This window comes from Octopus bimaculoides, chromosome 1, assembly GCF_046866305.1.
Source record: "Octopus bimaculoides isolate indiv1 chromosome 1, ASM4686630v1, whole genome shotgun sequence".
Taxonomy (NCBI): Eukaryota; Metazoa; Mollusca; class Cephalopoda; order Octopoda; family Octopodidae; genus Octopus; species Octopus bimaculoides.
Window position 1 is genome coordinate 151,107,892 of NC_142928.1, and position 24,092 is coordinate 151,131,983.

The 24,092-nt window shown below is 38.5% G+C and overlaps 1 protein-coding gene across 1 annotated transcript in view; it reads right to left on the minus strand.

Moving 5' to 3' along the window:
* LOC106875923 (dopamine beta-hydroxylase) overlaps positions 1-24,092 on the minus strand; it is a 64,908-nt gene that overhangs the window by 35,747 nt on the left and 5,069 nt on the right. Inside the window, exon 2 of the mRNA XM_089359850.1 lies at positions 598-903. Within this exon, the coding sequence (XP_089215976.1) occupies positions 598-903 (306 nt within the window). The remainder of the gene's footprint in view (positions 1-597; positions 904-24,092) is intronic.

Here is a 24,092-nt window from a genome sequence, read left to right on the forward strand (position 1 = left end):
TACTTGTTTCAGTCATTTGACTGCGGCCATGCTGGAGCACCGCCTTTAGTCGAGCAAATCGACCCCAGGACTTATTCTTTGGAAGCCTAGTACTTATTCTATCGGTCTCTTTTTGCCGAACCGCTAAGTTACGGGGACGTAAACACACCATCATCGGTTGTCAAGCGATGACGGGGGGGGACAAACACCCACACCCACACACACACACACACACACACACACGCACACACGCACGCACACACACACACACACACACACACACACACACACACACACACACACATATATACAAATATACGACGGACTTCTTTCAGTTTCCGTCTACCAAATCCACTCACAAGGCTTTGGTCGGCCCAAGGCTATAGTAGAAGACACTTGCCCAAGGTGCCACGCAGTGGGACTGAACCCGGAACCATGTGGTTGGTAAGCAAGCTACTTAACACAGTTTATTTATATATATTTATATATATTTAAATAAATAACCTGTATGCAGGTTATTTATTTAGTCTGAATGACAACGGAAAATATTTACTTTTATACCGTAAAATCAAAGCAATATAATATGAAATAAAAACTTCGAGTTCTAAATATACTGACCTTACAGTGCTGTACGTAGTTTTCGTCGACCCAGTGAACGAAGAAATCGGCATTTGAAGAATTTCCATATGCCGAGTAACCAACTCCGAACCATTCATCTAACGTCACGACCGCCAAAAGGCGGAAGTTTACCACATTTCGTTTATAGTCAACGTCCCACCACAAATGGAAACGACGCTGGCTGTCCAGATAAGCATTATATTTATAATGCTGACGACCTGTGACCTTGGGAGCAGCTTTAAGAACTATTAGAAGTACGAGTAACACCTGGCAATAATGCAGCCAAGTTTTTAGTCTTCTTAACATCTGAAAAAGAGAAATATTTCTGTTTAGATTTATTGTTACTTTAATTTCCGTTTTGGTACATAATGGATATACCAAAGTATACCTACAATACTAACACTACTGCTTTCCTTTCTTTCACATGAATTCTGTTTATTGTTTACCCTGCATTTAAACAATAATTTTCCGACAAAGCAGGTCTTGTCGGAAATACCAAATTCGGAGTGGTAGATTTGTGGTAGATTAGCGTTTGTTTTCTGGTGATGCTATTTCATTTATCTTGAGTTCCTCTTGAATGTATAAATAGTTGAAAGCTGCAGGTTGTATTACCAAAGACAACACAGCAGTTATTTGAGTCTTAATCATCCATTGATTCATATACGGAGACGAACTGGCACAGTTGTTGCAACATCAGATTGAATTCCTTGTAATATTTATTGCGACTCCCTGAGTTCAAAACTTGCTAAGAAAATACCAAATTTAGGGTGATAGATTTGTGGAACGCCAGATCGAATGCCTATCGGTTTTCGTTTTTTTTTTTTTTGTATTTTGTATTTCGAGATCAAATCTCGCTATAGCCTACTTGGCTGGTAGATTAAAACCGCTACTAGGTTTAATACTATCATCTGATATCTTGAATGTCCTTAGTGGAGAGAAGTCTATTGCAAGTTTTCATGTCAGATTTCTAGTTTGAGAATAAATACCCTACTTCCTTCATCCCACCAATCTTGGTAGTCCTGTCCTATAATGGGTCACAATCAGTGACTTACCTCCTGAGAGTGAGAGAGAGAGAGAGAGAGAGAGAGAGAGAGAGAGAGAGAGAGAGAGAGAGAGAGAAGCGAGAGAGAGAGAGAGAGACAGAAGTGAGAGAGAGAGAGAGAGAGAAGCAGAGATAGGTAGATAAATAGATAGAGATAGATGGATAGATAGAGAGAGAGGGAGAAAAAGAGAGAGAGAGAGAGAGAGAGAGAGAGAGCATTTAAGGACCTATAAAGGAGTGCGAAAGCTTTATACGGGGGGAAATAATTTCTTCAACTTAGGGCACTGCTCATGAGCTTATAACAGACAAACTTTAGACAAGGACCTTCACTGCAGGCTTGCTATCGAGCTGGTCTGCAGCGAAGGAACTTTCAGTTAGGCAGTAAACGAGACTGTGGGTATAAATGGCCGATCGTACTCTCCCTCACAGTGTAAATGATTGAAACAGAATAAACGATACTTCGACACACTTTGGTTTCTGATTATTTTTATGTATATCTTAACAAAACTATATTGTATCTGTATCTAATCAAAATTAATCATAGCATTTACTTTTCTTATTGGTAGTAATACTGCTTTTTCGATCCTTGAGCTTTATTTTATCGACCACGGAAGACTGACAGTTAAAGTTCATCTCGAAGGGGTTTGAACTTAGAATTAAAACACTATAACTAAAAACATAAGCCATTTTTACAATGCTCTACGGATCCCGCATTCCACCTCTCCGATCTTTCTTGTATTTATGAAAATAATTCTCAAATCTTGCTCTCACGAGTCTTCTTTTCTGTGTAGGATTTAGTGTAAAGAAATATTTGACTAAAAAATTTGCTCGACTGTCATTGAAAATAGGGGTTGATTCAAAATATCATTTACATTTTACGGATATTTGTCCTCATCTTGTTTGTTGTTAACAGTTGTTTGGTGTTAACAACAAACAAAATGAGGACAAATAACCGTCAAATGTAAATTATGTAAATAATGAACATAATTCCTCATCTCTTAAATATAGAACAGATTTAAAATAGATTGAAATAAAAACAAACACATTTATTCAAAAACTTATTTGCACGACAGGCACAAGGCCTGAAATTTTGCGGGGGAAATCTAGTCAATTACATTGACCCCTGTGTTCAACTGGTACACACTCTTTCGACCCTAAAAGAATGTAAGTCAAAGTCGATCTCGGCGAAATTTGAACTGAGAAAGAAGACAGACGACATGTCGCTAAGCATTTTGTATGAGTGTCATTATGATTGTGTGTACTTGTATATATATGTATAAGCAAGGTTATATAAGTACATATATGTATCTAAGACGTTGTATCAATTCACCGTTAGACGATGGTGAGAGGGACAAACGCACGCACACACATATGTGTGTGTGTGTGTTTACATATGTGTATATGCATATGTATATGTGTGCGTATATACAACCTTCAACAAAGTAACAGTCATGTATACAACTCGAACTGATGCACATATCAGTACATAAATATACGTTCACATATACATACATATGTACACACACACACACACAAACACGTCTACACACTTACCCTATTACTCACGTACATCCATAAGTACATACGTGCATACTCACATACATACATATATACATATATACATACATGCGTATAGGCATGCACACATGCATACGCATGTACACAGATGCATACGCGCACACATGTTCACGCACATACACACATACATACATACATACATACATACATGCATACATGCATACATACATACATACATACATACATACACACGTACGTATATACCATGAACTAACTATTACTTTCTCAGATGCAGCACAGAATTTTGTCAGTGAATAGGTCGCGGCCTCAAAGCGACGAAAATATTTTGACAAATTAAATTTAAATGTTGAAGTGAATCTAACGGATTTTGTGTGTTATTTTAAATGGCTTATAAACACCTTCCACGCTGCAATTGTTTTCGTTCCAGCACACAATCTCAGATCAGGTCACTTCCTATGCAAGTACATCTCCGTGTATATATATATATATATATATATATATATATATATATATATATATATATATATATGAAAGAAGGTTTGAAAATGCAATTTTAAAGATGTTTATTCACTTCACTGGTTTCACTTTTTTAGAAATTGATCGTCTTTCTAAAAAAGTGAAACCGGTCAAGTAAATAAACATCTTTAAAATTGCATTTTCAAACCTTCTTTCATATATATTTCCATCCGTGCAGCATCTTACAACTTTACTTCAGCCTGTCGTTACCATTCCCCCAGATCTTCCTCTCTCTGAGGCGGAGCGCTCCGTCCTCAATAGGGGTCTGCGCTTCATCCCACTGACTCCATCCTGCAAGGAATTTCAAACCCGTGCTGATGTCCACAGCTTTGTGCGCCGCGTTAGGTTGGGTGCGCTTTTCCATAACACACCACCCGCACCCAACGAGGACTGCTTCACTGACCATCCCAGTGGACGCCTGCTCCTGGCCAGTTCCAGGCAGTTGATCTTTTCGCGGGCGCCTGCCAACGCGCTGTGGGCCGGTTTAACTTTTCCAGGCGTCCATCTCGACTCAACATCTCCCCAGCCGAACTCTCGGCCCTTCGATCCCTCCGACGCCGCACGGACATCATCATAAAACCGGCTGATAAGGGTGGAGCCGTGGTAGTATGGCGCGCGGACCTCTACGAGGCCGAAGTTCTCCGTCAACTTCGAGATACCTCATTCTACCGCCCTCGACGACTGTATCGGTGCCACCTCACTCTCCCGCGAACATCTTGACTCGTTCCTCTCTTTCGTTCAGTCTTTCCATCCTGCCCTCCACTTCTCCTGTACTGTCTCTGACACCTCTGTCCCCTTTCTCGACATTTCGGTCAGCATCCTCCACTCCGCCCTTAGCACCTCCATCCACTACAAACACACAGACTCACACTCCTATCTCAACTTCTCCTCCTCCCACCCTAGACACACAAAACTTTCCATCCCCTATTCCCAATTCCTCCGTCTACGCAGACTGTGTAGCGACAGCCATGACTTTGAGACTCAGTCTCAACTCATGGCTCACCACTTTAGCCTGCGTGGATATCCACCCACCACCATCCACACCGCCCTTGCCAGAGCACGTTCTGTGGACCGTGCATCTGCTCTCTCCCCCCGAACTCGCCCTGCCGTTTCCCGCCTCCCTTTTCCCCTCACCTACCATCCCACCACCCTACCCCTCCAACGCTCCATTCTCCGAGCTTTTCGGCGCCTCCAGTCCGACCCCTCCACCTCCCACATCTTCCCTAATCGACCCCTCCCCTACTTCAAACGAGCCCACAACCTACGGGACCTCTTGGTCCACAGCTTCTTCCCCAACCCAACCTCCCAACCTGGCTCGTTCCCCTGCTCCCGCCCACGCTGCCGCACTTGCTCTTACCTCTCCAACACCACCCTCCTCACCAGCACCCATCACCGACCCTATCGCATCACCGACTCCTTCACCTGCACGTCTACCAACATCATATATTGCCTCTCCTGCTCTCTCTGCCAATCTCTTTACATCGGACAAACGGGGCGCCGCCTGGCCGACCGATTCGCGGAACGCCTCCGAGATATCAACGTCGGCAATGACACCCCGGTGTCACGCCACTTCCGTTCTGCCGGCCACTCCTTGCGGCAACACCTGTCTGTGTTTGGATTGTCCATGCACAGGGGCCATCCGGACTCCCGTTTGCGCCGTGAACAGGGATTAATCTTCTATCTTCGCTCCTTTGCGCCACATGGGCTCAACTCCCCTCCACTCTTCATCTAACCCCCTCCTCCTGTCTCCCCCCTCCCTCCTACCACCCATCTCCCCCCTCTCCCACCTCCCGCTCCGACTCCTACTTCTTTGTACGTCTCTTCACCTCTCTTCATACTTCTCTCCACTCCCACTTCTCTTCACCCCTACTCTTTCTCTCCTCTCTCCTACTCTCTCTCACTCTCTTCTCTCGTACTCCCCCATCTCTCACTCTTACTCTCTACACTCTTACTCTCCTACTCTCTACACTCTTACTCTCTTACTCTCTCACCCTTACTCTCTCACTCTCTTCCCCTCTCTCTCACTCTCTCTTCCTCTCTTTCTCCCCCCCATACCCCTCTTCCCTCTCTCTCACTCTTTTTCTCTTCCTCTCTCTTACTCTTTTTCTCTTCCTCTCTTTCTCTTCCTCTCTTTCTCTTCCTCTCTTTCTCTTCCTCTCTTTCTCCCCCCCCCCATACCCACCTTCCCCTCTTTCTCTCCCCCATACCCCCTTCCCCTCTTTCTCTCCCCCCATACCCACCTTCCCCGTCTCTAAATCCACCTTCCCTCTCTTATACCCACCCTCTCTCCTCTCTTCCTCTCCCCTCCCATACCCATCTTCCCCCTCTCTTACATCCACCTTCCCCTTCCCCTTCTCCCTCCTCGTCAACACCCCCTCATAAGCTCATCCCACCACACCCCAACACACTCCTACTCTACCTTCCCACTCCACCCCATCCAATTCCTTACACCCACCACCCACCCCTACCCACATACCCCACCCTACCCACATACCCCTACCTCTACCCCACCCTCAGCCTAACCCACACTCCACCCATGCCTTCCCCACCTCCCAACACCCTCACATCACACCACACCTATACCCTCGCATCACACCACGCACACACTACAACTGACCAACTACTTTCTCCCTTTCTCCCTTCCCCATTTTCACACTACATGCGTCAAGATCACCAGCATTATACCTCCCACACACAGCCCCTCGTTCCCGATCACCGTTTGTTATCTCCCCCTTTCTTAGCTCTCCTGAAATAAGAATTTCTAACTTCCGGTCAGCCATTGTTATGATCGGCCATTATTATGATTGACCGTTGACTGAACACTATTCAATTTTTTTTCTCCGTGTTTTTCTCCTTGTCTCCGTATTCTTTCTGTTGAAGAGCGTAGCTCGAAACGTCAAAGACTTTCCGTATTCCCGAGCGTCATACTAATATATACTTTTGTTATTTACACCACCTGTCCTCGTCTGTTGTTATTATTTGTATATTCTCCCATATATATATATATATATATATATATATATATATATATATATATATATATATATATGTATATATATATGTATATATATAAGTATGTATATACATACATGCATACATACATGCATACATACGTAGACACATACATACAGACATACGTACACACACACATACATACATACATACATACATACATACTAACATACATACATACATACATACATACATACATACATACATATAGATATGCTTCGTTTTTGTTTCTAGTTTGCAGGATTCATTATGTGAATTCGTGCGTTGAAACAAATTCTTTTGTCTCTGAGGAGACTCATATTGCCTTGATATAACACTCTCACAGGTTCAATTTCCACTCATCTATTTATTTATTTATCTATTCATTTCTTTATTCCACAAAGCTTTTTCATCGCTGCATTTGCGACCGTATCAATAGATTACGGTCTCAATACAGCGACGAATAAATAAATAAATAAATAAATAAAATGAGAGTGGAAATTGAACTGGTGAGTGTGCTATATTAAGGCAGTATTACTCTCCCCAGACACAACAATATATATATGTATGTGTGTGCGTACGTATGTGTGTGTGCGTATGTGTGTATATGTATGTATGTATGTATGTATGTATGTATGTATTTATGTATGTATGGATGTATCTATCTATCTATCTATCTATCTATCTATCTATCTATTAATATATATTTATTTACATGTATAACCTGGCGCTCCCTCGGTTACGACGACAAGGGTTCCAGTTGATCCGATCTGCAGAACAGCCTATCCGTGAAATTAATGTGCAAGTGGCTGAGCACTCTACAAACACGCGTACCCTTAATGTAGTTCTCAGGGATATTCAGCATGACATAGAATGTGACAAGACTGGCCCTTGAATTATCGGTTTTATTTATTTTTGCCAGCTGAGTGCAATAAAGTGTCTTGCTCAAGGACACAACGCGCCGCCGAGAATCGTACTCATGTCCATATGATCGTGAACCGAATACAAACAACGGTTTTAGTTGGTGTGTGTCTGGTGTGTCTTCTTCTGTACCATTTTTTTCCGAACACATACATACATACATACATACATACATACATATATGCACACATGCATGCATGCATACACACATACATACATACATACATACATACGTATATACATATATGCATGCATACATACGTATACGTATGTATGCATACGTATACGTACATACATACGTATATGTACATACGTATACGTACATACGTATACGTACATACGCATACATACATGCATACATACGTACATACATACATACATAAATACATACATAAATACATACATAAGGGCATGTCGAGTCTCTGCTCACGAGCCAATTCAGTAAGACTGATTTAGTCACCAGATGCGATTAAACGAATTCAGAATCCAGAATAACAAAAAATTAAAAAAACAAAACAAAAAAAACAACAACAAACAAATAAACAAAAGAAGTCACTATAGATGAAGTTCACTGTATTGAGAACGGTGGGTCAAAGGAATATTGGTAGAACTTAAAAATTAAAACGGCCACCGATTTAAAACAGATATTTTTTAAGTGGGACCACAAGGAAAACATATGTTCCGTCCTGGAAAATTAGCTGTTCTCTGAAAATGAATGTGTTTAGGAGAATACAAAAGAAAGAGGGCATCCCTAGACCATTGGCAAGGAGTTTGCAGAACCAGTAGCAAAGATAAAGTTTCATTGTCATACCTATTATTATTAGAGTCTGGAGCAAATTATGGCGTAGTGGTTAAGAGCGTGGGCTACTAACCCCAAAATTCCGAGTTCGATTCCAGGCAGTGACCTGAATAATAATAATAGCATCCAAAAATACCTTAGGAATGAGAAACCAAGTTCGAAATTTCCCCAAGACACCTGATGAATGCTGGAGGGTTTATCAGCCGAAACGTCGTGTTAACAACAAACATGATGAGGACAAATGTAAATAATCTAAATAATGTATGGTTGAACTTGGTTTCGCAGTGAGAGCACGCAAATCTTTAATTCATACACTACAAATGTTCACGATATTTGGAAGTCTAAAAGTCTGCAGAACCTTAAGATTTAAAGGATGAATAACAGAACTAGACGTTTTCCTTCACAACTTTTGCTACAAAGCCAGTGACTGGTTAAAATTTATTCAAAATTAAAAAGAGAAAGAGAACATACGTGAAAATATTTTATGTTACTAATTATCAACTTTAAAAGGGAAATGAAGGTAGAGTAGAGTCCCCGGAATTTTGTTGCGGGACAAATAGTGTCAAATATTTTCTAGAACATGTCGAGTCTCTCTGCACACAAGCTAATAAAGCAAACCAGATTTAATTACTAGACGTAATTAATAGAGACACCGAATCCACAAATTAACCGCCTCCACTTTCATAGGAAATGGTAAAAGACTTTGGGTATCATTGTTCTAGATATTCTCTCTATAAAAACTAATGATTGTTTCTGTTTGTTAATGGTTTATCAAGGCCTGAAACACAACAAACTAGAATTACACCACCACCACCAACAACAACAAACGTGCTGGTAAACATAGTAACAACTTCCCGGTAAACTTTCTTCTGACATCAAAATATTAATAACATCATGGTTTTCTTCTAGCAATTCTAGAAACTATAACCTTATAGCGCCTTCATACATAAAACATTGTTTAATAACGAATATATGTTTTCTCTCTTAATATAATTAGTTCAGCAGAATTCAATTTGAATGGTGAGTCATGGAAAAACATCGTCATGTTTATTTTTTTCGTTGAAATATTGGCAGTGTCGATGACTACAGCGTTTACCTATTTGAAATAGTGAAGTAATATATATACACACACACATATATATATAGTATAAATATTAATACACACACATATATCCATGTGCGTATGTATGTATATATGTACATACGTGCATATGCATATCTATGTATATAATATACATACATGCATATATATGCATATACATGTATGTATATGTATGTGTTATGTCTCAAGCTACTGCTATCTAGCACCTTCAGCTGATCTCTACTCAACCGCTACACGACGGCTATTCAACTCCTCTACCACGGCTAGATTACCTCTATTTATATGTCTTGGGCGATCCTACTTCTTCGCTTGGGGGAGTCGACACAACAGTATTTATGTATATATATATATATATATATATATATATATATATATATATATATATATATATATATATATATATGCATACATACATATACACATGCATATATGTATGTATGTATATAATTATTTATACAATATAGTAGTTATAGATCCATTTCAGTTAATTTTTCTAGTCGATTTAAAACACGAAAGTTAGGGCAAAAACAATCACATATGGCGATTTACGTGTATGTGTAAGTGTGTGCTTATATGTAATAAATTCTGTGTGACAAACATTATGCTGAAGATTTAGATTTTAGTAATGAGTATTACTGATGGTAAAAGTTCTTATGTCATACTCGTGATAGCATCCGTCTGTATCCAAGTACATATTTCTGTTCATGAGGGCAGGGACGGAAAATTTCGCGCCCAAAGTTTAGGTAGGTAACCGGGTGAAGAGAATTCATTCGTATAACTCTTTTATCCGCTAAGCAGAGACAGACCTCCAGTGGCAAAGAGGCACGGCCCTACTCTTCCTACTAGCCCTTCTCATGAGTGCTGAGATTGTTCCCCACCCTACCCTGCCACTAAACTCTCGTGTCGGAAACAGAATGGATAAATCGGTTGAAATGAATCTATAACAGTGTATCATATAAGTATCACTATCAGTATTCTATATTCGCAATAGCACCCGCCTGTATCCAAGTACATATTTCTGTTCATAAAGGCAGGGACGGAAAGTTTCGCGTTTACAGTTTAGGTAGATAATCGGGTGAAGAGAGTATAATAAGAAATTACATACTCGACAAGGGAACAAGAAGTTTTTCATTTATATAATCTCTTATACCCCCCCCCCCCCAAAAAAAAACAACATACACACACAGACACATATATGCAAGTGTGTATATACATATGAATGCGTGCATGTGTTTCATTCACTACACGATTATATTCCAATTTTGTCTTTTTTTTCTATATTTTTCATGTTTTTATTAGTTTTTTTTTTTTTACATCAATTTGGACCAGTAGAATTCCTAAGTCCATATCCCACGTTCCTAAACTTTCACTGTCTCATTGTAAAGTTCTGCAAACGTCAGAAATGGATTAAGAAACACTACTGTACAAAATCACCCCTAAAATGCTAATGAGAAAATATGAAAAATATAAAATAAAAACAATAAAACTTGAACATAGTCGTACATTTAACGAAACATGTATAAAAGTAAAGTTCTTTACCCATATATAATAGAGACAGCTGATGAAGGGATATTCCAAGTGGCTTTCCGTTTTCCTATGCGTTCGTTCCGTTGTCTGTAGTTTATTGTTCTAACGTCCTGTACCCTGATATGCATGTATATACACATGTAGAGATGTAAGTATGTACATATATGTGTGTATACATGTATATATATTCTTTGTATTATTACATTATTGAACGCACACGTCCTATTTTGCAAGTAAGTCTACTATTATTCTGACGTGACTATCTTTCTATCTATCTATCTATCTATCTGTCTATCTATCTATCTATCTATCTTTCTATCTATTTATCTATCTGTATTCCTCCATTTTTCTATCTATACCTCTGTCCTGGCCTCTACTTCACTGCTATACCCTTCTGTCCCTTCCTCCTTGTTCCACTTCCTCCCTCCACCATCCTCTCTATCTATTTATCTATCTGTCTTCCTCTATCTTCCTATCTACCCTGCTGTCCTGGCCTCTACTTCACTGCTTCTGTCCCTTCCTCCTTGTTCCACTTCCTCCCTCCACCATCCTCTCTGCTCTCGTGTGACCTGTGGTCAACTTTCTTTTCACTCCTGCCGCTGTGAAGGCAAGACGAACTACTAGCGTTCTACCTCAGATTTGCGTTTGGCCGTACGGCTTTTGAATGTTGTTTTCACTGTCCATTTTTTCCTGTCTTGGTTTGTGTTTGCCACCTTGGAATCCTCTGTGTAGTGGGTTGATCCACTACTCAGGAAGAGACTATTCTAGAGTACGTTCTGTCTTGTCTTCGAAACGTCTAGATAGAATAGAGACAGCTGATGAAGGGATATTCCAAGTGGCTTTCCGTTTTCCTATGTGTTCGTTCCGTTGTCTGTAGTTTATTGTTCTAACGTCCTGTACCCTGATATGCATGTATATACACATGTAGATGTAAGTATGTACATATATGTGTGTATACATGTATATATATTCTTTGTATTATATATATATATATATATATATATATATATATGTACATATATATATATATGTATGTATGTATAGATGGATGTATGGATGGATCTCTTTATGTGTGTGTCGCCTGTGTTAGAATGGTGGCAGCTGATGAAGGAAAATGTTCTCTATGTGGCCTGTGTGTTTTCTGTACTCTGGTTATTATTATTTTTTGTCTACGTTTTGTTTGCAACGTCCTGTACCCAGATATGCACCTATATATACAGGTAGATGTAGGTATGCACATACTTGTACGTATATATGCATATACTCATTTATTATTTGTTTTATATATATATATATATATATATATATATATATATATATATATATATATATATATATATATATATATATATATGCATACATATATATGGAAAATAGCTTTTCTTTATATATATATATATATATTTAAAATATAGACATATGCATATCTAAGTGTATATATTTGCATATATACGTATGTATACGTGCGTGTTTGTGTGTCTGCGTCTGTGTGTGTATGTGTATGTGCGTATGTGTGCACATACAATTTTATTTCAAGCGTGTGTATATGTATATTCGCATATGTTTACATACAGAAAACCTTCATTTGGAGCTTATATCTGATCGCTTAACCTTCAGTAAAAAGTGAACAAAGTGTCGATTTTCTTTCAAGCAATAACTTTTTTCAATAAATGGAAGAATGCATTAAATACATGTAATCCTAGATGCACCAAGAAAAATGGGATTATCATTGTTGAAGAGCTCTTAATCTTAGATTTACTGATCAGAGTTGAGCTGTGGATAGACGAAAAACATACACGGGTACACATACATACATACACACGTACACACAAATACATACACACAAACATACATACATAAAAACATGCATACTCACAAAAAGCAATGGATGAGAATATATACATATAGTAATGCATGAGAATACACACATAAAGCAATAAATGAGAATACATGCATCAAGCAAAACACAAATCTGCACACATACATACATACATAATACATACATACATACATACATACATACATACAAAAATACCCTGTTGTTGATGTTGAAATTTAAATGAAGGAACCTTGAATCTAGGTTAGAAATCGCACTATAGTGGCAAGAAATCTTGAAATGAAACTTAATAATGCCATGCATACTGATGCTTGTAAAGCTGTACACAGACACATTTATACAGAAATTCAGGGTTTTATCACAAACTATTGAAGACTAATGCTAATAGTGAACTCATTTCTGTGCTGAAAATACGCTGGAAATTCATTTTCATTTAACTTTTATACTATCAACATAGTTAAAATGATTACCAGAGTGTTCAAAGGTAACGAGAAAAGTTATAAGTGGTCAGTTGACCAGCAAGAAATAAAATAAATTGTCTTCAAGTCACACTTGACCGTCTTAAGTCTAAGTCAAGAGTAGTGGAATGGATGGATAGATCCCGTTGGAATACCTTTGATCAAATATCTATTTGATAGGGAACGATCTGAGGCTAAAGATAAAAGAACGATCTCTTACTGAACTTCTTTCTTTTAATCGTTTAGAAGTCGCATATAAAACGTAGAATGAAACTTCTAAACTTTTAAACAATCTCAAGACATTTTACAATTACTGTGATATTATGTATCCGAAGGTTAAGAACTCAGTTTTAATTTCTATTTCAATTCATTTTACTTCATTTACACTTCTAAAATTGTGGAGAAATGCGTAAATGTCAAGTAGTTTTTTTCAGTTCTATAAGTTGGCGTCCATATGCTGAGTATGAAATCGATTTTTTGCTGATTATTGTTCTGAAGGCAATTTTTTGCGGTAAGTAAATTGAATAATCTACCGTGTCTGGTGTTGTTGTTGCTGCTGCTGCTGCTGCTGTTGTTGTTGTTGTTGTTGTTGTTGTTGTTGTTGTTGTTGTTGTTGTTGTTGTTATTATTATTGTTCACTAGTTTTATTTTTATAACGTGCTTTCACTTCACCGCCGAGCGCAGCTCTGTGCGCCTTGGGTATGTGCTGTGGTGCTCTTATGTTTACTGTATTGAAAGTGTTTTGCGTAGAATGTGTGCAGTACCCAGTAGTGCAATTTTCTGTATGTTATATATATTTGTAAGTCCTGGTATTTTTGTTATGTATTTGTCTGAATATTTTTTTATTATACCTAAGGCACCTACTATGATAGGAATTGTTTCTGTTTTTAGATTCCACATTCGAGTTACCTCTATTTCCAGGTCTTTGTATTTTGAAAGTTTTTCCATTTCTTTTAGGGAAACGTTGTCATCTGCTGGTATTGATACATCAATTAGAAAGCATTTCTTTTCTTCATGATCTTTGACAACTATATCTGGTCTATTTGCCTTAATTTCTCTATCTGTGTGTATTGGCAAATCCCAGAGTATGGTTGCTTTCTCGTTTTCTGTGACCTTTTCTGGCGTGTGTTTATACCATCTTTTTTCTGTTGTTATTCCATAGTGTTGGCATAGCTTCCAGTGTATATAGGTCCCAGCTCTGTCGTGTCTGGGAATATATTCCTTTTATGTCTGTGAATATATTCCTTTCGTGTCTGTGAATATATTCCTTTTATTATTATTATTATTATTATTATTATTATTATTATTATTATTATTATTATTATTATTATTATTATTATTATTATTATTATTATTATTATTATTATTATTATTATTATTATTTTATGTTTGACTTTTGCTTTGCATTTGTACATGTAGGATCCAAGTCTCACCCAGAGACCTCAAGAGACAACAAGTTAGAAGTTCATGTAGGTGTTATGCCTAGGGTACCATATATTTGGATTTGTACAGTTTTGTTCTAGTGAATGTTTAAGAAACCATAAGAAAATTGTGTTTGTTTTAAAATTTGAGATCATATAGACAGTATTTATTATTATTATTATTATTATTATTATGATTATTATTATTATTATTATTATTATTATTATTATAAACGTCGCACAGTATACAATATCGTGAGGTTGTGGATTGAAGATATTGTGTCTACCGGGGTTTTGTGTTGTTTGTCAAGTCACAACAAGGACCTCAGATAGACAGTACTTTACGCAATAAGCATGCAGTTCCAAGTAATGCCGACTTTTGAAATACATCTAGATTGTAGGGTATTTGTAAGGTTTTCAGATGTTTTTTTCAGATTGGGTGGTATTGAACCCTATTATTATTATTATTATTATTATTATTATTATTATTATTATTATTATTATTATTATTATTATTATTATTATTATTATTATTATTATTATTATTATTTCCTTTTTATCACAGGTTTTGTTGGAACTCCTAGAGTCTTGCATGCGTAGCGAGCTTGTTACCTGCAGCCTACGGTACCATGCAATGCATTCTTTTCAGTTATCTAATACTCTCTTGATTATTCTGGCCGAGCCAACGAAGCAGAACTTTGTGATAGTTCTACTGGGCACTCTGTTCCAATTTCCTTTATATTCCCCTTGATGCCTTTTGATACTGTTCCCAAGGACCCAACAATAATTAGCACTATCTTCACCTTCATTTTCCACAGCCGTACTATTTCGTACTTAAGAGGGTTATATTTATCTATTTTTTCGCCTTCCTCCTTGACTATTCGTGGGTCAAAGGGGCATGCAACGTCAACCATATAACATATGTGGTACACTTGGTCCAGCACCACTCGGTCCGGTCTGTTATTCTCTAGCACCTGATCTGTTTGGATTGGGGAAATACAAGAAGATTTTGCTAGTCTCCGACTCTGCCGCTCTCTGCAGTTTGTGCTCATGCCACGTCTTGCCTCTCTCTATCCTCCACTTTTCGCACAGTTTCCAATGTAGCACTTTCGCTACCTGGTCCTCTCGCCACAACTTGTAGTGGTTTTGGGAAAGTCTAGGACATTCGTTCGGGATATGGACAATGGTTACATCCACTCTATTACAGATGCAGCCCAGCAGAAACACTTGCTCATTCCTAAAGTTGACTCTCCAGTTCGTGGCTAAATTTTGGTCTTGCGCTGCCAGTTAGTGCTCTTGTTCTCCTTTTTAGTGTTCTTTTCTTCAGCCAATCCCGCCTATGTTTTCTAGCAATATGGAATTTATTGTGTAGTCCCTTGTTGCGTAATTCTTCTTCATGTCCCTTTTGTACCTCTTCCTTTGTTTTTCTTTGTTTCTCTACTTTCAATACTCCATCGTTCCTGACTGACACTAGTCTTCCACACTTATAAGTTCTCTTCCTCCATTTGCTTTCTTCCTGTAGAGGCGATCTATTCCGGTGGACTTTCGGTCCCGGGCTCAAGGTGATTTTCCAGAAGCCTATGGCCTGGTACTGCCGATTCGAAATAGACTTTACAGGTATTGAGATGCCGTCAGCCGGACTAGCCCGAATGCACGTGTATGATGGGCTCCATGCATTGTTAGGAGCTTTCTTGACCTCTTTATTATTATCATTATTATTATTATTATTATTATTATTATTATTATTATTATTATTATTATTATTATTATCGAGTGAGAGAGCAGTACATGCCATCAAAGTATTGCTGGGGTTACAAATATAAGAAGCACAACATAACCATCATGACTACCCGTCTGATAAGTGTACACCATGCACATGCATTACAAAGAACAGAAGCGAAGTGGGTGCTTTCAGACTAGTCGCTGTTTATGCTCCGGTAGGAGTGGAAAGCCAATTTTTTTAAGCATCTGGAGATTTACCTAGAAACGACCCATTCCTTTGTTGCTATTAGGCGACTGGAACATTTGGATTGTATCGGGTTAGCTGATAGGAGAGGGGCGTGTAGAAAAGACACGCTAATCTGCTCAGACACTTTAAAATGTCTGACAGATACCAAATGGATTTCTAGAATGTGCCAGAGTGGAGCTGGTCAGAGCACATTGGGACATCTAGGTTGTTTTTAAGTAGAGTATTCAGTAGGTCAGTAGATAGTGATAATATAGGTTGTCCTTATTTTAAACAGTCAGCTACACAAATTCTTGATCTGTACACCCGTAGATAGCCTTCGTAGGCAGAGACCCGGTTACTGAAAGCTGAACGTGTCACCCCCGGTGTGCCAAGCTTACTTGGCACGGATTAGTCAATTAGTTAAGCAGGCGATGATGAGGTCAATCGTCAACAATAAATGAAAGTTCGCCTTGAAAAGATTAATTAAATTTGAATCAATTAGGTTTAATAAGGTTGTAGTGATAGAGAATAATTGAATAGAGGAAGACTTAGGGACTTGGAAGTGGTTCTTAGAGAAATGCTTCACAATCGATGTTCTCTTGGCGATATTGACCCTTGATCAGTTCTTCAACACGAAGCACGAAGGCTTCATTTTCAGAGCTTGTGCACATACTCTAAGACACGAGGGGACGAAAGCCTCTCGATGGGCTCGATTGACAGGGCATAACATGGAAACAGAACTACAGTTGGGTGCATGTGGCTCGATCTAAGCAAATGTATGAGGCTTTTCAGCAGCACTTCACTCGATTGTTTGAGATGAATGGTGGGCTGGAACTCAGGATAAGATTTCACTACCTACATCCACGGCCTGCCTTGTCTCTCGGCAAGAGAGGCAAATTGTTGCGAAAACCGATAACAGCAGCGGAAATATGAGAAGCTATGTTTGGTTGCGTGAAAGACAAAATCATCTGGCTTGAATGGTTTGCTTTACGAGCTTTACTGAAGATCTGATCGGCACTGTTGTAAAGGAATACTAGGTAACTGGAGCAAAAATCATCCAAGAAAAGTCAGAGGGTTGCAGTTTTGTACTTGGAGAGGCAGGTCAATGTCATATAATAGCATCGTAGGACGCTGGACGAATATACCGGTTAAATTTCTCGAGGTCTGATTTGGTTGAAACTTCCAAGTGGAGAGAAACTAGGACGAAGTGACAAGGGTAACCCATCTCATCTAGAAATTTTCTGAGAGAAAGTTTTAGTTGAAAGGTCGGGCAGAGATTCGAAAACGTACATCTCCTTCGTCATATACTACTGCTTGACTGTCGCGACTTATTCCAGTTCACGCCTGATTAGAATGAAGAGCCGACTCTTCTGCTATCTGTGGAAGGAATGGTTTAAGCTGGTCAGGCGCTTCATTTGCAGTCAATGCCCGTTGACTGGAGAACTGTTGTGGCTGATGATAGGTAGACATGAGGCTGCGACATCTCCAACGGTTCCTTGACACCGGGCAAGTATGGTCACTTTTTATCAAACTCGCTTTCCTGCAGCTCGTTTCTTTGATTGAGCTGCAGAACTGCATCAAGCGTAGACCAAAGCAAGATGCTCGGTACCTAGAGTGTCATCAGGCGCTCACAGCTCTCTTCCTGTCACGCAATGCGGTCGGTGGAAGTTAGACTTTGGCGTTCTATAGAGGTTTAGAAACGGGTAGGAGTGATATCATTCTCATGGAGACACTGGGCGTCGGTGAGAATGAACTGGCTCGTCTATTCCGGTGGACTTTCGGGCCAGAGCTCATGGTGATTTTCCAGAAGTCTATGGCCTGGTACTGCCGATTCGAAATAGACTTTGCAGGTATGGAGGTGCCGTCAGCCGGACTAGCTCGAAATGTACGCAGAACGACGAAATTGTTCTGCACGCAGTCATCCAGTGCTCGAGAATTGCTGACTTGTGCGTTTATCTCGTGCACCAACTGCCGTGTGCAGGCTGGATCCGGCTATCGGTTGAGTCGACTGTGAAGATGGTCACGTCGCATTATTTTAGTCGATATGGACAGTCTGGTGACATTAGTGACAGAGGTGGTGTATTGGACCAGACTGAAAGGTTAGTCGGACACCTTACTGAGTCGATGAAATAAGTACCATTTGAGCACTTGGGTCGATGCAATAGACTTACTTCTCTCCCAAAACCGTTGTGTTAAAATTTGAAATTATTATTATTAAGAATGTCAGCTGGCATTAATCGTTAGCACATACGACAGAATGATTTGCAGCATTTCTTCCAGCTGTTTGCGTTGTGAATTCAAATAACACCTTTCGGGGACGATAAATATAAAATACCAGTGATATGCTGGGGTTAATGTAAGCAATTTGCTTTTCCCCTCATTATTGCTGACCTTGATAGAATAAGAGAATAAGTGACCTTGGGCCATAATTTGAAATCTGTTATTATTATTTTTCTTTACCAACGTTCAAGGTAATATTATTTACATAAGGAGCAAAAGCGAAACAACGTAGTTAACATAGCCAATCATTGTCGTTTGGCGCTTGTTATATGGCACCGCCAACGAGGGAAAAATCTTTCACTAATATGGAGGAGTGATTGGAGTTCGTAGTGCTGAATGTGTTTGTGAGTGTGTGTGTGTGTGTGTGTGTGTTTGTGTACTATATATATATATATATATATATATATATATATATATATATATATATATATATATATATATATATATATATATATAATATATATATATATATATATATATATATATATATATATATATATATATATATATATATATATATATATATATATATATGTATATACGTATGTGCATATGTGTATGTGTATATACTTGTGTCTGTGTATATACTTGTGTCTGTGTATGTATGTACGTACATACATACATAAACACATGCGTAAATACATACATACATACATACATACATACATACATACATACATACATACATACATACATATATGCATACATACATACATACATACATACGAACATAGACTGCCTGAGATGTTTAATATAGCAAGTATGAATTTATTTATTTCAACATAAATAATTTTTATTTGCTTAGTAAAAGAAAGAAAAATGCACCAATGGTTTTCCATTTCTTTAGGACATCCGCGTCTGTTTGAATGAAGTTATATTCAAGCTAGAAACCTAGCTCAAATGTCTGCAACTCTGCGATGCTCACTAAAGGCAACTGAAAATCAAGTGGTGGTATTAAATCGGTCGGCCGATCAAATCTTCCGTCGGAAAACTTAGAAAATGAGCTGGAACAAATAGCGCAATGTATTTAGAACGACATTCTAACAACTGCGTTTTGCCTATCTGCGTTCTGCGTTATCGAGCCTAGACTGGTTCAACTTCCGGAGGCACTTCGACATATTAACATCACCCAAGCCGAACTCTTTGCCGACTGGTGCCTCAGACACCATGAAGATATTGTCATCAAACCGGCTGGCAAAGGGGGAGCTGCAGTTTTGTGGCGTGCAGGCCTCTAAAAAGCTGACGCGCTCCGCCAATTCCAAGTCCCCTTTTGAATTCGTCCTCTACCTTCCTAGCTACTCCTTACTACCAACTAAAAATTGATCTAGGTGAGATTTGAACTCAGAGTGCAGTGAACTGGAACTAATATCGGAAATATATTTTGCCCATACTCTAACTTTTATTCTAATTCGCTGCCTAATATCACTGGAAAGGGCTCAGAAAGAAAGGCGTGGCCGTGTAGTAAGAAGTTTGATTCCCAACCACATTGTTGTGGGTTCCGTCCTACTGCGTTGCCAAATGTCTTCTATTGTAGTCTCGGGCCGCCCAACGCCTTGTGGGTGGATTTGGTAGACGGAAACTGAAAGAAGCCCGTCGTATATATATATATATATATATATATATATATATATATATATATATATATATATATATATATGTATGTATGTATGTATGTATATATATATATATAAATATATATACACACACACACACACACACACAGACGCACACACACACACATATATATATATGTATGTGTGTGTGTGTGTATATGTTTGTGTATCTGTGTTTGTCCCCCCCCAACATCGCTTTGACAACTGATGTTGGTGTGTTTACGTCCTCATAACTTAGCGGTTGGGCAAAATTGACTGATAGGATAAGTACCAGGCTTACAAAGAATAAGTCCTGGGGTCGATTTGCTCGACTAAAGGCAGTGCTCCAGCATGGCCACAGTCAAATGACTGAAAAAAGTAAAAGAGTAAAAAAACATGTGTGTATGTACGTGTGTGTTTGTTTGTCCACCAACACCGCTTGAAAACCGGTGTTGGTGTGTTTACATGCCCGTAACATAACGGTTCGGCTTGAGTGACCGATAGAATAAGTACTAGGCCTCAAGAAAAAAAAAAGAAAGAAAGAAAAGCACGAGAGTTGATTTGTTCAACTTAAAAACCCTTCAAGGTGTTCAAGGTATTCCAGCATGGCCGCTGTTACCCTAAAAGAGACGAGTTGAGCGTCTGCGAGCGTGTGTGTGTTTGTGTTTGTTGTTGGCACTCCGTCGCTTACGACGTCGAGGGTTCCAGTTGATCCGATCAACGGAACAGCCTGCTCGTGAAATTTACGTGCAAGTGGCTGAGCACTCCACAGACACGTGTACCCTTAACGTAGTTCTCGGGGATATTCAGCGTGACACAGTGTAACAAGGCTGGCCCTTTGAAATACAGGTACAACAGAAACAGGAAGAAAGAGTGAGAGAAAGTTGTGGTGAAAGAGTACAGCAGGGTTCGCCACCATCCCCTGCCAGAGCTTCGTAGAGCTTTTAGGTGTTTTCGCTCAATAAACACTCACAACGCCCGGTCTGGGAATCGAAACCGCGATCCTATGACTGCGAGTTCGCTGCCCTAACCACTGGGCCATTGCGCTTCCACTGTGTGTGTGTGTGTGTGTGTGTGTGTGTGTGTGTGTGTGTGTGTGTGTGTGTGTATACACTGAACATATTTCAAATGATATAAGTTGCTTTATATGTAGAGTCTTTCCTGTTTCTAACACTCTCTATACGTATGTGCGAATGTGTGTGTGTGTGTGTGTGTGTGTGTGTTGCATGTGTCTGTCTGTATGTATGTATGCATGAATGTATGTATGTATATGTGTGTGTGTGTGTGTGTGATGCGTAACAGTTGTGTGGTGTATTGATGTTTATGCATATACAATGAGGAAAATGTGACGTGAATATTAAATAAATAATATTTCTAAACTACATTGTAGGACTTACAATCTTCCATTTCTCAGTGCCACAAATTTCACTTCAATAAATGATATTTGCTCAGTAAATTTGACTAGTCTTCCGCCGCAGGCCACTGTTCCTTAGGAACTGAGAAAAAATTAGCTAAAGATTATTTACTTATAAACAATACATGCAATTAGAATCACATTTACTGCTGGTAACTTGATTGTTAATGAAGCAGAATGAATGAAAGTCGAAGGAAATGATAGAAAGAACCAGTATCTTTATGTTTCTTCAATTTTTTACTTTTTCAGCCATTAGACTGCAGCCATGCTGGGGCACTGCCTTAAAGAGGTTTTGTTGAACGAATTGATCCCAGTACTTGTCTTTTTAAATCTAGTACTTATTCTATCAGGTCCCTTTTCCGGAAATGCTAAGTTACGCGAACGTAATCAAACCGACGCCGTTTGTAAAGCGGTAGTGGAGGACAAACACAGACACAAAGATACACATACAGACACACACACACACACACACACACACACACACACACACACACACACACACACACACACACACACACACGCACACACACACAACGCACATACATATATATATATAAACGATGTGCTTCTTTCAGTTTCTGTTTACCAAATCCAATCACAAGGCTTTTTTCGCAGTGAGACTAAACCTGGAGCCATGTGGCTGGGAAGTAAATATCTTACCACACATCCAGGCCTGCGCATGAAAAGTTAGCCTCGATGGAAATTGAACTCGGAATGTAAAGATCAGCAACGATTAACGCAAGAAGGTTGGTATAATCGAGATGAAATCCATGAAAGTGAACGCCTCAATTTAGCTGTAATATATATATATATATATATAAAGTCTGTCATACCGGCCATGACGAAGGGAAATAGCCCTGAAACTCGAGTCGCCTTTATATATATATATTTATATTTATATATTTATATATTTGATCCTTTATATTGAACACTCAATATTTCATCTACATTCAATACTTTCTTTCATGGTGCCATCCATTTTTATTTTATTTTATTTTATATTGTATATTGTATATCATATTATATATTGTATATTCTATATTCTATACCCCACATTAGTTCTGCAGGAATATAAATAAAACATAAAAAACAGACAGTGTTGGAACTCTTTTAAGCAAAATTATATATATATATATATATATATATATATATATTTCGTCTTGGGATTTGGTTTGCAAGACTCTTTATGTGAGATCGTGTGTTGAAGCATATTTTACTGCGTCAGGGGAGAGTCATTCTCTCTAAGTACCTTATAATTTAACACACGCACCGGTAAAATTTTAACTTATTTAGTTATTTATTTTTCTAAAACTTTCGTTGCGTCTTGCAACCTTTTCAATAGTTGTTGACTGTCCGTTATTCAAGCTGCGCTCTTTCTGTTTGTTTGTGCGCATGTGTGTGGGTCAGTGTGTGTGCGCATGCATATATATGTATGTATGTATGGATGCATACAAGTCTGTGCATGCATGTCTATATGTATGTGTGCGTTTGTATGTACGTATGTGTGTACGTTTGTATGTATATGGTCATGTGTCTCAGTTTTCATTTGTGTATGTATGTATATGCTTGTTTGTTCATATAACCTATGTACCTATGCGTCTGTATGTCTATCTGTTTAGTTTCATTTCCATATGTATACGTGCATGTGCATATATATATACGCATACACACTCATACAAAACAACCCGCTAACTATTCTACCTGTCTGTATATATCTATATGTAGTTTTGAAATCAGTAGTTCTTTGACTGCTATTTCTGAATTCTCAGTATGTTGGAGAAGCAGGTTACTGTCAATCCCTATATATTTATGATTATAAATGTTTTTTACCGAAGAAGATTTTTTCATACTGAGCTACCCGGCAAAATTGTTGATTATTAATTTTATTACTAATTGACGATTCCCTGCCCTGCATATATATATATATATATATATATATATATATATATATATATATATATATATATATATATATATATAAACTGTAGGTAAGGGGGTGTGCTTATCTACTACGTGTATTCCTATTTAGTACTGGGGATGTTTCATTTATGAGGATGTACACCTGTATTTGTCTGAGAGTTGGGCCCTTTGGGTGCGTGGATAAAATA